Below are 15,909 nucleotides of genomic sequence, written 5' to 3'. Positions count from 1 at the left end.
AATAACAAAAGTATTTGAAGGTTTTTATAATAAATTAAGTAATAATAAATAGAAATATAATACATATAAAGTGGATATTTGGTTTAAAACTAGTTCAGATATAGTAAATGGGAAAAACACTTGGCTTAAGATCTTAAGATAACGCGTCATCTGTGTAATACGTGCTCCATCTGGTTTGCTCTTACTGAAGCTGTTCGAGCTTACTGAAACACCGAAGCAAATGCTTTGTAATAAACAAGGCAGTGGGACAGCAGTGGAACAGCGTAACATATTGTACTCTCTGAAGTGTTTGGGGGCATGGACACACCCACCTACTCGATGATTGGTGGATGTTGTTTTGATTGGTCACACAGTACCCAATCAGGACATGATCACATGGCTGTAATGTTTTCCAGCAGGTTGCGTAACAGTCTTGCACGTGTTTTTCAATGCAAGTCTTGCGGAGTAACTTTAGAACCGTTCAGAAAAAAAGCCTGTAATTGAGCGTGATTTTAACCTAGCCTTTCAAATAAAAATGCTTATCTATATACTTAATTTTAGAATAAATGTGTTGTTTGCATCTATCTCTCCTTAATGTCTGCCTAAAATATGTTTAAATTATATGCCTATAAATAATTTTTAGTGTAACACAATCAATAATGCAATATATATATATATATATATATATATATATATATAGATATATATATATAGATAGATAGATATATAGATAGATATATATATACGTTATATTTTTCATTAGGCTTTTAGTTTTCCAGATACAAACTAGTCAAAAGCTTCGACCTACTACTTCTTTATTATACTATAAAACGGGATTAATTATGAATTTAAAATTATAAACTAAACGATACTTGCCTTCAAAGTATTAACTCTACAGAAGAATATTTTTGAATGGTTGTGGACAGAAATTATTTATTTGGTAACGAGGACATCTAGTGGTCATTGATATGAATAGTAGCAGCCACTAACATGAGCAGCCTGTCTGTGATATTCCTCTGTATAATATGAAAATACACAGGACAATGTCTTGATCCACAGTGCTACAAAAATTCCTCCAACGAATGACCTTTAAAGCTCAAAATTGTATGTGCTTATTATGTAGGCCTGCTCCTTTGCTTAAGTTGATTTATGGAATACAGCTATTTTGGCAGACTTGTTTACTAGTGTACCATTTAGCATGTCTATACGCTTAAACATCAGGACCTTTCTCAGTAACTACACATCTCATACCATGATAAATCAAGTGACTGGGAGGAAAAGCACTTTGCAGAGATTATAAACATGGAGAGTCTGATCTGATGACTATGTTTGAACAGCATCCTTTTGTCCTTGACTGAAAGTTGTTCAATAACATGAACTGTTTCAAATCAAGATTAAAAAGGGTTTTTTAGGCTTATGCAAAGTTCGACAAATAGACAAATGTGCCTATCTCAATGTTTTTGCAAATAAAAGTTCGTTGTCAATATATTACAATCCTTATATAGCCCTATCTTAACTGAAATGTTTGTGTTCTTAAAATACTAATCTTGTTCTTTAAAAGATTATTTGAAACCATTAGTAGCTTTAACATTTACCTGAAAAGTCTTTATTACTTTTATATGGCACTGCTCTTCTCTTTCTCTCTCTTGGTCTGCTCTGGCTGCTTTATTTGCAAGATTTCTTTTCTTTTAAATTTGTCCTTTTTGTTGTTTTCATTTCACCCCACCCACTTGGATGCATCCATGCTCCTCCCTCTGTTCTCCTCCTTTCCTGAACTTTTTTCCCTGGCTCTTCATGGCATGCTGAGTTTGGGAGTGCAGGAGGGAGATGTCTTAAAAACACTGTCAGGCGATAAGACTCAGAGAGACAGAGCAGTGCATCCCAGTCAACGTAAGCATCCCGTGGACCCTCAGGTTTGGACCTGCCAAGATAAAGGTAGGGAATGTTCATTAGGATGTTTTAAGTTAGAAGTCTTTTCATTTTTGTAAATAGGGGCTATTCTCTTTGAACAAATATATCACAAGGTTACATAATGACAAGTGCAACAGTGTATAAAACCTTTTCCAGATGTCAGGGAAACTGAATTCTGATGCAAAAAAATATGCCCAAGACTTTTAGCTGTGTTTTTTTTTGTTTTTTTTTTACTTTTTACTGACTTCAATGCACCATGTAAGTGAATGAGTACATTTCCAGATCAAGAATGACAGGTAGTTATTCCACTTTATGAGTGTTGTTGGTTGCTCACATTGAATGTATGCATAGTGATAGAAAAACATGTAGGTGTCCTCCACTATAATATTGTTTTATTTTGAGACAATGTTAAGATGACTGTTAGATATATCAAGCTTAGAAATGTACAAATACATTTTAGCAGCAGGTGCAAGGCGAAAGGACACTGGGTTGGGTTAAATGTCCTGGGTTTCATGTGGTTTTAATATTAAAATAACGAAAACTAATTCATTCGGCTAGTGATGGATCCCACCCTGTCCCCAAGGAAGATCTACCAAATCCCAGGAATCATTGTAAATTTTACGGAGACAATATAAATACTAAAATGTATTTTGATTATCCATGGAAGGAGTAGCACTGCCACAGGGTGCAGGAACTGAATCTAGGACATGAATTCTTGAGGCATGCCATCACAAAGCCAAGTTCATTGCCTCATCTCTTGCAACTGGGAGAGACAGTGGAAATATGACACTATGAAGATCAGTGCTACACCAAATTGCTTTTAACCCCACCAAATGTTTCAAACTAGAAGCATCATTTTCTTGCATAATTTTACAGATTAAATGGTAGTGAGCTGGGAGTTACTCACCACTGCATTACCCCAGTCAATCCCCAGTAGATAAAAAGTCCTTTTTCTTTCACTTTGAAATACATCACACTATTATGGAAGTTTCTGCCAGGGAATAAAAATTAAAAAGGCAATTGCGACCTAAAGTGTAAGATATAAACTCGCAATTCTGACTTTTCTCAGAACAAAGATATCGCAATTGTGAGTTATAAAGTCAAAGTTGCAAGAGCATTTGCAATTCTAACTTCTCTTTCGCAATTTCGAGTTTATATCTTGCAATTGTAAGTTAGAAAAGTTATATATAATTGCTACTTAAGATATAAACTCCAAATTCTGTAATTTTCCTTGCAATCTTGTAAGCTTATCCCCCACAATTCTAATTTTTTTAATAGAATTGTAAGATATGGTAAATCCGTAGCTGTGAGTTATAAAGAGAAAAAATTCCAGATTCTCTTCTTCTATTTTGTATAAGAAACAAGCTTCCATACATTGAAGTAAAATGGGTTGAAAAGCTGAAGATGAGTGTTTTTCTTCAGTTCAGTGAACCATGGAGGATATCCAAGTTAAGGCACAGTGGCTTATACAGGTCAAGGGTGAAACTGACCTTTTAGTGTTTTGCCACACAGACTTCAAAGTGACCACTGCACTGTTGGCCAGAACCAAATCCTGCGGTGTCTATTTCTAGTTTAAAGTATTTAGTATTTCTAAAAATAATATACTAACAACATTATCATTTCTGCAGTATATAGTATGTACAATGTGTACTCATTCATACCCAGTGTGATGAACGAATGAATTTTCTCCTTATCCTCCTCCTCCTAAAAACAAAAAAGTGCAGGACAATTGCAGGGGGTGAACTTCAACAATCCTGTGAGTTTGCAAACAAGGAATTGAATAACATCATGTACCTGTACCAACAAGTCTCTACCCTTTTATATGGGAAGGGGACCTACAAAGACAAGATTACACCTTTTGATTGCTCGGTTATGGGCATTTATGTTAACAAATTGAATTAAAAGTAAAGCGACAAATTGTGGTTTCAATGTATCATTGCCTTGACGTTACAAGCACAATCTTGGGGTTGCCAACAAATGCAATACCATCAAAAACCAAGCTGAATAACATAATTTGCCTGCCACTTACTGAATACTTGGTATACATAATTCATATTATAATAATTCAGTTGTTTTATAGTTTTAATTTATATAAGTAAATGTCTAAACTAAAAATTATTTAAAATATACATGTTAAAAAAATAACTCAATGGGACTAAGGGGGCCACTCGAGTCTTTCCACAAAACTAATATATGAGTATGTTATTCTCTCAAAGAAAGTATGGAAAATGAAAGTATTTTTACACTCAAATTACTTACTTTGAGTACCCAGCTGTGTTTCATGAACTTGCCTTTTCTGATAATAGCATCCAAATGCACTCTAGGAACTAACCGTAAGTCCTGAAGGCAAAGAAGATTGTTGTTTTAATAAAATGGATGTTTATTTACTCTGTTGATGGACATGTTCACTTTCATTCCTTGAAGTTCATTCAACTTCCTCTGAAGAAACTCTATTACAAAAGAGCCGCAAATAATTGGAGGGATTTTTAATGTGAGAAAAACATGTTGGTCCAAGCATGTACAGTAGGAAAGGGTACATGTTACAGTAGGCTACAATGAACCTGGCATATGGAGGTTTTAAATGACTATAGTGACAGAAGCATTCAGTATGAGTATTCAGTGGTTGAAAGTTGGCCACTGGGGAGCGTTTGGTCACACACCCAAACTTAAAGAATTGAGCCAGTACCTCATTTCTGTAGTCAAAGAGACCAAATGTACCCCAGTGATGAACTGTTTATGTTACAGTGCACCTGGTGGGCCTCACCTTAAATATGATCCAGAACCAAACACCTACAGTAAGAATTGGCCAACTGTAAGAAGACCACACGCTTGTTTTCCATTGAGAAAATCCACCAAAGCCACACCTCGTAGTTCCGACACGCCACTGCATGCCTGCGGAATTGTGTAGGGGTGCAAAAAACACAATGCAGATTAGTAAATAGTTATTACGATCTGTTGTGATAACACAATGGGAATTTGTTATGACACCTTTCAAATGTTTGCACTTTAGGAATGTGGGAACATGGAAAATCCACATTATTTCTGCTTATCTTTTTGATATGGACCTATGGGTCTGAAATAAAAAATGAATGAATCATGATGTTCACCATGTAGTTTGTAGACATTTCTGCATGTGAATCCATCAAACCAAAAACGCAAACTCATGCGAAATGTTTTGCATTACAAAATTCAAGTCTAAAAAATTCACAAATTTTGTCCTTAAAAAGTGACCAGTAGAAGATCTTACAGTGTCCATAGAAATTTAGTGTGCTCAAAGTCTAGTTGAGTGTAACTTGTCCAAGACACCCTTGTGTTTGGGACACGTATCTCTTCAGGGGCTGAAAATGATGCATGGAGCATGGTGTTCTCTGGAGAAGAAGGCTGAAAAAAACAATCTTTACTTATGTAATACTTTAAAAAAGGTCAGGGTAGATGTTGATTGAGCCAAGAAGAAGACTGGGCCTGAACTAAAGGAGAGGGAAACATGTAAACATGACCTCAAGACCCCAACATCCGCAGGAAGGAGAGGGATTCTCATGCCAGGATATCAGATGTGGGACTGTAAACATGGCTTAGCATGAAAAAGAGGATAACCAAGGAAACAGCAGCGAAAGGGAAATAATATAAAGCAGGCCTTTTGAACGGACTGAATATGTTCATTTTTTTCTCCAGTTATTTGAAGCCCAAAAGTCAGATGGCACCAGAAACATCTGACAAAATGTGCTTTTGAGGTCAAAGAAGTGGCCTTATACACTCTAAAAAAAATGCTTGGTTATTTCAACCCAAATTTGGGTCAAATATGGACCAACCCAAATTGGGATAAAAATGTAATTTAAAATTTTAATTCAACTTTCACTTTCAGCAGTAACTTTTTTAATTACATTTTTAACCCAACGTTTGTTTGTTTTTTGCAGGAAACAACCCTGCATTTTTTTAGAGTGTATATATTTAAAATATTTTACGTAAGGGGAGCACAATAACCCAAAAATGTGATCAAGCTGAAGCTTTTGGTCTTGGTCTTGTATTACCCATAAGGGGTTATTTTGTGAAAATACAGCATTAAATATTTACACTGGGACGCAAACAGTATGTACCACTTACACAGCATCTAATTTCCTTTACACAAGCCTCTGCCTATTTTGAAACACCGACACGTGTACAAAAAAGATGGTCAGATGACATGCCAGGTGAACACATCATAAGCTTATGGGGGATTAGACGTGCACAACCTCAAAGCACTGCCCTAAAACTGCTTTGAACTTCAGACTAAATTGAGTGATATGACCTTTTCTTACATTAAACATCACTCTAAAACACACACATACTTTTAGAACAGAGGCTTCATCTCAGTGAGTTTTATTAAACAGTGGGACATAGCACGTCATTCTTCAACCTAGTGATTAGAGAAGGGTTACTGTGGTGTGGCGGGCTCCAGAAAACCTTATTCATCTCAGTATTAGAGGCAGTCTATAGTTTTAAATACTTTATGGCATGTATGGATCGTGCAAGTGAAGATGGCTGTATGGGCGGGATCGTGTACTCGACTCAAAAACGTGCATGACTGACTCTACCATGTACGTAGATAGAACACTTTGCATTACAATCTCTACAAAATATTATTAAACAATATCAATGATCTCAAACCATGAAACCACAGGGATGTTTATGAGCCACTGTGTGACCTACGCAATTATTTTGTGTCATAATCTGTAGTGATGCAACACTGCACAGCTGGACACGGCAAAACTAATATGATGACAGTCTGAAGTAGGATTTTATCTGTTACATTGTGTAATCTGAGCACAAATCAAGTTCTACTTCATAAAACATCATTATATATTTTGTTTAAGGTTGATCTCGTTGTCATTGTTCCACACTGGGAAATTAAGTCAGTCACCATCAATATAAAGTGTAACCGACCTGACCATTCATGGTGCAAAAACATTCATGAACATTTTTTTCCCCCCTACATTTTAGGGTTAGGGTTAACATCTAACTCTTTCAGCGTGTACATGGTTTAGGAGGTACATAATATTTTGTTTTGTAGATAAGAAAATCTTAATTATTTTATTCATGAAGATTTTAATTGTGAATATAGTTGTTCGTTATTCCTTTTGTACAAACTTTTTTCCTTATGTACAAACTTTTTTGTAGAAGAAAGTTGATGCAGTATTTGTAATCTGCTGTGTTTTGATTCTCACCACATTAAGCTTGTGGAGTTCATGCTGACCTTGACAAGTGTTTTGAATAGCTAAGCATTTTACCTCACAAAACATGGGCTTTTAATCAACTTTGTGGGAGTTTTCAGTATGTTCTTAAGCAAAAAAACCCTACAAACACTTTTGCTAGTGGGACAGCTGGGAATAAAGGGAATGACAGATAATGATGCAGACAGAAATGCATGCATATACAGGCCTGATGATGTATTTGATTAATCAGTTGATCACATCTGATTGTCATATACAAGCTATTTACTGTGACAATACTAACGGAATAAATAATGAGATGATATAAATTGACAAAGAGATAAGAGTGACTAAGCTTAGCCATAAACCTGAACAGATACATCAAAAATAACTGTTAAAACTAGCAAACACCCTACTTTATATAAATTTGAGTGTTTAACTGACTCGAAAACAAAATTATAAATAGCAGCATTTAACAAAATATTTCAGTCTGGCAATGAAAACATAAATGCCACTGCAAAGACCCAAATGAACCATCTGAAAATAATTTTAAATCACTTGTCAGCACTACATACAAGAGAAAAATTGGATGATTATTGTAATGTGTATGTGTGCAAATGTGATATAAAAACTAGCAAAGCATTCTCACTATACTGCTACTTGCTATAAAAAGTAACTTGTTACTGGAAAATCTTCCAATACAGACTAAAGAAGGATGGAAACTGGCCTTAAAATAGTTTCTCTTCAGTTTAAGTGATTTTTTGGCTCATGTCTTGCTTCATTATGTGTAATATTTTCTGTTCATGACTGATCATTAGATGCCTTTCTGCCTCATGGTTTGGAAAGGCAGAAAATAAGGCAGATTGATTTTTTAGTTTGCTGTCCTAAGAAGGAAAAAATATGAGATTATGAGATTTATAGTTTCATCCAAACATCAAGTACTGTATGATTGCCAATTTAAAATTGGACAACACATTCCAAGATATCTTTCGTTTCATAACTTTTCAGGTTATGTTTTCATGTTTTCTTTTTTTTTCTTTTTTCTTTTTTTTTTTACAAACGGTTGCAAGAGCCTTTCATTAGCTTTCATCACCTGATTGTTGTTTATGAAATTCCACAATGGTGGTCTGATTTCTACATAGCTTTAACCCCAAACTATTTTGTTGTTGCTATCATCAGTCAAATGCTAGAGGTTGAATAACATAGCTGGCCCTTTGCAGATACATGATAACACACAGCAGGGATATGTCATGTTATAACAGTCTCCTATCATGACCCTACCATCCAGCAAAAGGCCTAAACATGTGAGACTGCACATAAAATCTTAATAAGTTTGCAGAGATTAAAAATTATGCTCAAAGAAAAATTTCCAGAACAATTAGCATATTTTGTATTCATATTAATTATTGTAATGAATTGCAGCTTTATTGAAAGGGTAATCCACAATCATATAAAAAACTATTAAAGATTGAGTCTGCCAGTTTTCAACTTTTATCCAAATGATGTGTTAATTGTTGTCTCAGATGCTGATGTCAAACCTGGTGCTGCTGGGAGTGGTGTTTGCCAAATGGGCCGATCCATACATTACCCAAAACCGAGGTGCAGAACAAGACCCATATGAGCTCAGAGATAATCAGAGATCCACAGAATACTACAGAGATGGAAGGTACTTACAGATCAATCAATTCAGCAATCCATCCATCCATCCATCCATCCATCACTATTTTCTCTTGTGATTGTAGTGGAACAGAGTGCAGGCGATGCTGTGACCCTGCAGAGGAGCCCCCTCAGTATGCCAGTCCACACTACCAGATTGTGCCACAGATAAACATCACCATTCTAAAAGGTACAAACCATCAAAATATACTTTAAATGTTCAGCTTTTGGAGGTTTTTTTGTTGCTGTTTACAAATATACAAATCGCAAGGTAAATATCTTCCATTTTAAGGATAAAAAGGAACAAAAGGCTTACAACTTACATACCTGTAAACTGTTGACTATCTTTGTATAAAATTGTTTGGATGAACGTCAATCTTAGTCGAATATCTCACTGTTGGTAAATGATATAGGCCAGGCCTGGTTAATCACAGGATGCTTTTGTGGTCTGGAAAACATGCACCAAAAGGACAAATCACCACAGAAAGTGACTTTGTGATCCAAACTGTCACAAACAACAGAAGAAAAATGGCTGTGAGATTGGCGCCATCTTCTATTCAACGCTCCAGTCTTCACTCCACACAAACAAGACCATTATGTCATTTGAAAACCATAATTTTTTTTATTATTTGAGGTTTAATAAAACACCCTCCAAAGCTTGACCCAAACACAAAGTTTCAGGAAGCGAGACATGATAAATCAGAAATAAAGAATGTAAAAGACCTTTTTAATGATGCTTGTTAAAACTATAAAACAAACTGAACTTCACTTCTACGATTCACTGCTACATTCCTTCCCTTACAGGGGAAAAGGGAGACACTGGTGGACGAGGGCCCTATGGGAAATTGGGCAAGTCAGGGCAAACTGGACCCCGAGGGCCCCATGGCATTAAGGGAACCAAGGGCAGCATGGGTTCCCCCGGAGAAGCCTGTAAGTCCTATTACGCTGCCTTTTCTGTGGGCCGCAAGAAGGCCCTGCACAGTAACGATTACTACCAGGCCATGATCTTCGACACAGAGTTCGTCAACCTGTACGGCCACTTCAACATGTTCACGGGCAAGTTCTTCTGCTACGTCCCCGGCATCTATTTCTTCAGCCTTAACGCGCACACCTGGAACCAGAAGGAAACGTACCTGCACGTGATGAAGAACGAGCAGGAGATGGCCATCCTGTATGCGCAGCCCAGCGATCGCTCCATCATGCAGAGCCAGAGCCTCATGCTGGAGCTGGAGAGGGACGATCAGGTGTGGGTCCGGCTCTATAAGGGCGAGAGAGAGAACGCTGTGTTCAGTGATGACTTTGACACCTACATCACGTTTAGTGGTCACCTGATCAAAGCTAAGTCAGAAGGTTGAGCAGAGCAAAAATGATGGACAGCAAAACTGGATCATAAAAACAATATAAATACGGTTCGTTTTCTCACACACACCGCTCGTTTCGTGTCTTAGGTCATCAATGTGTACTTACATTTACGAGTCATTAAATCATGTTTAATTTGGACTTCTCTGTGCATGCTCTTTGAGGTGGTGGCCATAGACCTCCATTATATGACTGACAGATAAAAACGGTTTGACCTTAAAATATAAAAATTTAAACAACTGCGTAAACAAAGACACCTACATCTTGGGAGGTAAGCTAAAACATACCAAAAATGTATTTCAAAGTGAACTATCCCTTTAAGTGGGACTACAAAATAGAAAGTGGTGCTACAAAATTATACTAATGAGTATATTATTAGAAATATTGTAAATTAGGATTCATTTAAGAAACACAATGCAGTTTCAGTTTAGAATTTATATCACTATATCAGAAAAGATGCTGATCGTTTCAGAAAAAAACATTTAATAGGCCTAATATCAAATAATTTATGAAATATTTTTATAATGTACAGTATTACAGAATGAGGAACTGTGGGATACTTAGACACCATGCTGCAGACAACTAGATTAACTCAATGATCAATGACAAAACACCTTAATGGTGTCTCTGAATGTAGGCTGTTACATTTGTATAAATGGATGCACCAGTAAGACTTCTTAATCATATCATGTATAAGCAGCGATAATGTGGATTTGATTATATTCATATGATAAATTATTCCTATATGTGTTTTACTTTTTTTTAAAAAATCTGGTCATGTTGGAAAAGGACTCTGTAAAATAACAATTATTTGAACTGTGCAATTACATCTTAATCAAAGCTCATTATTTTAAAAAAGCTTTTGAAAGAAGCAGGTTACTGTGGTCAACAACAGCAAGTTTCTACAAGCTTCAGCAGGAAGTAAGCTACATTGTTAATTTGCAAATGTTGTTGTGTTTATTGACATTAAATTAAACAGTTCCTTAATCCATTAAGACAATATGGAAGATTGTAGTAACCACAATATCATTTGATGACCATGCTATATAGTTGTTCATGTCATGCCAGATATAGAAGATAGATGGGGTAACCAACTTTGGTAACATGTTTATTATACATTTTGTAGGATTTGGAGACCCTGTACTTTTTCAGCTGTTCACTTCAGAGCAAAATGCTTTCAATGATTTAACAGAGAGGACATAGGACATAACAAAAAGCACTTCTGTGTGAAATATCTGCGTGCAGTGTGAATGAATGCTCTAATCTGTTAACATGGACGCCGAAATGCGCTGCTCACGCAATGCTAATGCTAACAGATCTCTGCTTAGACAAACATAGCTACTTGTCGCCATCTAATGGTGTAGTAAAGGACTTTAAGGGCTAGATACTTCAAAAATGAAAATAATGTCATCAATTAATCACTCAATTATCTTGCTCCAAACCTGATTATCTTTCTTCTGTGGAACATAAAAGATGTTTTTGTTTTTTTTGAGAAATGTCTCAGGTTTTTTTGTCCATTCAGTTGAAAGTCAATGAGAACCAAAGCTTTGGTTACCAACATTCTTTAAAATATATTATTTTATTTGACAGGAAAAAGAAAATCATATAGGTTTGCAATGACATTTAGGTGAGTAAATAATGACAGAATTGTATTTTTTGGGTGACCTATCCCTATAATATTGAAAAATCTTAAAAGAGAAATCTAAAAACATTTCCATAATCATAGTAACTATTATTGAATTGGTAATTCAAATATATTAATTTCTGGTATGTGAAATTGCTTGACATGATTTGTAAAACTTACCATAAAATGACCAAATATATTGAATTAAATATATTTAATTGTGACAAACTCTCTTGAATGCCATAAAGTTTTAAAGGTTAACACAATTAAATTTGTGTCACATTTCTAAGTTTAAGTTAATATAAAAATGTCCGATTAAAAGAATAGAGAGTATGACACAATACTATTTTTTATGATACATTCTTGGCCTTTTTTCCAGTATAAATCACCCTCCACTTTCCTTTTATAACAAAAGCTTGAAATAGAAGATGGGGTTGGAATGACACTGGGGATTTGTAAATGATGACAAAACGTTCATTTTTGGCCAGTCTAATCCTAAACATTCAGCAACAGCAAGTCTTGGCCTGCAGTGTTGCAACTTTGCCTCTGTCTTGTGATTAAACTTGATTTTAAACTTGATAATTGTATCCCCTTTTTTATCTCCTGGAATAAATCACGTTTTCTGTAAATGAGGAAGCTACTGAATTCCGAGCACTCACTCCCCTGAAAAACCTTTTACTTTTACTGTCTATCTTACTGGTGGCTAGGCACTTAACGTAATTAATTACAGTTTATAGTGTACACAACAGTTTGATCCCTTCTCTGATACAACTTTGTGACTAAATAAGTTTCTGAGATATTTTCGATTGCTGTCCGAACGGGAATTTATGTTGTCATTCAAAATGAATAGAATTAATTTGAGATAATGATCTGAATACGCTAGATAAAAAAATATTGTATCAAGAGTCAGCAGCCACCCAAGAAGGACCCAATAGAGATCATTTTAAAGTCAATTTTCAATCTAGCCAATGGGGCTATTTTGTCTACAAAAACTACAGCCGTCAGGTCCTAGTCTGATTGTAGCTATAAAATGCATCGACAGGCAATGGATTCAAAGTTTGCCCTGCCCATTAAAAAGCACTGGGGTAAAATGCTGATGATGTGTGCTGCACTTGTGATGGCTCTTTATCTGGATGGGCCATCAGATGCTGTTGGGAAGGAGGGGTGGAGGGGTGTTTACTCAGCAGGCACACACTCTTTCTGTGCACTCAACTGAACAGCCCACTTGCTTTTGCTTTTAAAACGCTTTTAAGGTGTCATCTGAGAGTTCTTTTCTTTTAAGCCAGCTAACACTATCAGTGTGTCACAAGACCCAGTTTCAGTGTCAATGTGTGAAAGAGAATCTGTGACAATGTGACGTGATCTGACTTTTTGCTAACTGCTAATTTCTGATGTTGTTGTCGAACTAATATTTTATTTTACACAATTGTTTCATTTGTTAATAACCCTAACTGCCCTAGGCCTACTCTTATTTAAATTTTATGTTACCTATAACTCTGAAAGGTACAGTGTGTAATTTTCGCCGCTAGACGTCTCACATTCATAACAATAACAAAGGCATACATTTTGATATTCCTAAATCCGAACCGCTGAAGACACAGTGGCTGAGTTTTGTTTTCCAAGGGAATATTCCCCACGATTAACGTCAATGCTTTCATGTTTGCAAGTATAAATTCTCACCAGACTGCTTTAGAAACGAGGATCAGTATAAAGCTGGTTTTGCTAAGAAGCTGCTCCTAAAAAAAAGTATCGGTGGCATTTATGTTCCCTCTGCACCTCTAAGTAAGTGTTTTATTAACCTTTTTTATTAAGATGCTATATGTATTTTTTTAGCGGCCTCTATCAGTGATGTTTCAGATTACAACCAATTCTTGTGCGTGCTCGAAAATGGAAGCGGTTAGTGAACTAGACTGAACAATTTCAGTGTAACAGTTTGTGTTGGAGTGTGTGTTGTGCTGGAGGCATGGTGTTATCAGACTCATGTCGTTCGCTGCAGTGCAGTCGCATAGAATGTATATAAACAGGAGAGAGGCTTGGGAGCGTGCACGTCACATCCGATGGATTTCGCAGAAAATCCGACCCAGAGACTTCACATAGAAATTGAAATACTGGCCAGGCTTCAGAGGTAATAGCAAAATCCAAAAAGTGGATCGTAATGTGTAATGTAATGAAGGATTACAACCCCTTCACACATGCAGGCAATAAAAAATGATTCATTTTAGAAGAAAAGTTACATATATCACCTTTAATCTTTGCAAATTTCGAAAAAATGTTTTTCATGACCATTGGTTGTAACGTCAATCTGTCAATGAACTAACGTAAACATCAGTAAACACGGCGTTCGTATCTCAGTACACAAAGATCAAAGTGATATTACGTTAACCAACCATTCAGAAACGTCCTGTTCGAGCCTTAACTGTTTGTTTTTTAAAATATGTTTTAATGCAAAAATCTTAAATATTAAGCCTTTAAAAGAATTGGCTTATGGAATCCCTTGAGAGTTTTTTTTTTTTTTTTCATTTGTTACAATTTATTAAAAAAAAGGCCAAAATTGCAAAAATATTGCATATACTGCTTGACTAATGGACAGTTAAGATGTTATGCAACTTCTTAGCAATTATGGTACTATAAAATCAGTTTTGTGTGGGATTTATCTTGTCGAATGAGATTTGAAAGGAATGTGAAGCACAGACCTTATTTTATTCATAAATCGAAAAATCCATTAGAAATTCCCAAAGGAAACCATGGTGATTTAGCTTTCCAGGTTGGCTGAAAAATTGACATCATGACTGAATAGCATATAAAGCGCTAAATTGTAAAATTAGAACTTGAGAGAGATGGGAACAGAAGAAAAAAAATATATAAAAAAAGAGAATTTATAAATACATTTTTGGTTATGAGATGGAGCATTGATAGTGGAGAGCTCGTGCTCATCCAACAGATTTATTTGGCTCTTGGACTTGGCTCTGTACTAGCCTCTCAAATTAGATTTTCAGCGTAAGTCCTGGAGCTCTGCCATCGAACCACTTGCAGGAACGAGGAGCAAATATTACATAATGAAGAAAGAAAAGAAAAAAATGACAAGATTTTCGTCTACTTTTCTGATTCTGCCTTTTGCCGCCTTGATAAATATATGCAAAATGATTTATAAAGCTTTTATGAGCAAGCCAAGACCACAGAAGGAAAGTAAGCCATAAAAAAGGATCACAAACCCCCGAGTAATTAACACAGGCTATATGAGGAAAGCTCAGAGCCAAGGAAAATCCTAAATCAGAGAGAATTTCAGCAGCCATATACCACTCGGACAGAGAGTCTAAATCCACTGTGCGTTTTGTGGCTTCTTATCTCTGTGCCTCGTCAAGTCATCATTGTAAATAAGAGTTGGCTCCTAATTAATTAGGCAGTTGGAATAGAGGTTAAATACTATAGATAATCTGAAAGGCAGATGTGGTGTCTGTCCACTGATCCAGGATCTGAGATCAAGACATTTAGCAGATGCTTTTAACCAAAATGACTTACAATACACATCACAAGGAAAATCTCTTGGTACATCCTGGGAAATGATAGTTCCCCTTAAAATAACAATTTAAAGGAGTAGTTCACTTTTAAAAAAGGGCTTTCTTTCTTCAGTCGAAAACAAATTAAGGTTTTTGATGAAAACATTCCAGGATTTTCTCCATATAATGGACTTCATTGGGAACCAAACGGTTCAAGGTCCAAATTAGAGTTTCAGTGCAGCTTCAAAGGGCTTTAAACGACACCAGACGATGAATAAGGATCTTATCTAGGACCCTTCGAGTCATGAATCGAAAAAAGATTTGTTCATTTTGATGAACGAGTTTGAACAAGAGAGTCACGAACGCTCATCACAGAACAGAGCAAGACGAGCATTTGAGCTTATAAAACTTAACATTTTTTATTTATTTTTTTAAATGACCGATCGTTTTGCTAGATAAGACCCTTATTCATCGTTTAGTGTCGTTGAAGTCCATTATATGGAGAAAATCCTGGAATGTTTTCATCAAAAACCTTAATTTCTTTTCGACTGAAGAAAGAATCTTGGATGACATGGGGGTGAGTAAATTATCAGCAAAAGTTTTTTTAAAAGTGAATTACTCCTTTAAGGTTATCATTTACTTATTCCAATCCTTTATGACCTACTTTTATTCTGCGGAACACAAAAGATACATATTC

The 15,909-nt window shown here is 35.8% G+C and overlaps 1 protein-coding gene across 1 annotated transcript; it reads left to right on the top strand.

Annotated features, from left to right (window-relative positions):
* The first annotated feature begins 1,801 nt into the window (after nt 1–1,801).
* c1qtnf1 (C1q and TNF related 1) lies at nt 1,802–10,232 on the top strand. Its single transcript, XM_039665118.2, has 4 exons — nt 1,802–1,914; nt 8,600–8,742; nt 8,819–8,922; nt 9,537–10,232. The coding sequence occupies exons 2-4, from the start codon at nt 8,600–8,602 to the stop codon at nt 10,085–10,087; spliced, it is 798 nt and encodes a 265-aa protein (XP_039521052.2). The 5' UTR covers nt 1,802–1,914; the 3' UTR covers nt 10,088–10,232.
* The last annotated feature ends 5,677 nt before the right edge of the window (nt 10,233–15,909 follow it).

This window comes from Pimephales promelas, chromosome 17 (assembly GCF_988280905.1).
Source record: "Pimephales promelas chromosome 17, fPimPro1.hap1.1, whole genome shotgun sequence".
Classification (NCBI taxonomy): domain Eukaryota; kingdom Metazoa; phylum Chordata; class Actinopteri; order Cypriniformes; family Leuciscidae; genus Pimephales; species Pimephales promelas.
Note: the sequence above shows the minus strand (reverse complement) of the source record. Positions and strands in the feature narration are given on the sequence as shown.

Coding starts and splice junctions, on each gene's coding strand:
- c1qtnf1 (XM_039665118.2), top strand. CDS start 8,600: ATGCTGATGTCAAACCTGGTGCTGCTGGGAGTGGTGTTTGCCAAATGG. Junction 8,743..8,818: donor GAATACTACAGAGATGGAAG/GTACTTACAGAT, acceptor TTGTGATTGTAG/TGGAACAGAGTGCAGGCGAT. Junction 8,923..9,536: donor AAACATCACCATTCTAAAAG/GTACAAACCATC, acceptor CTTCCCTTACAG/GGGAAAAGGGAGACACTGGT.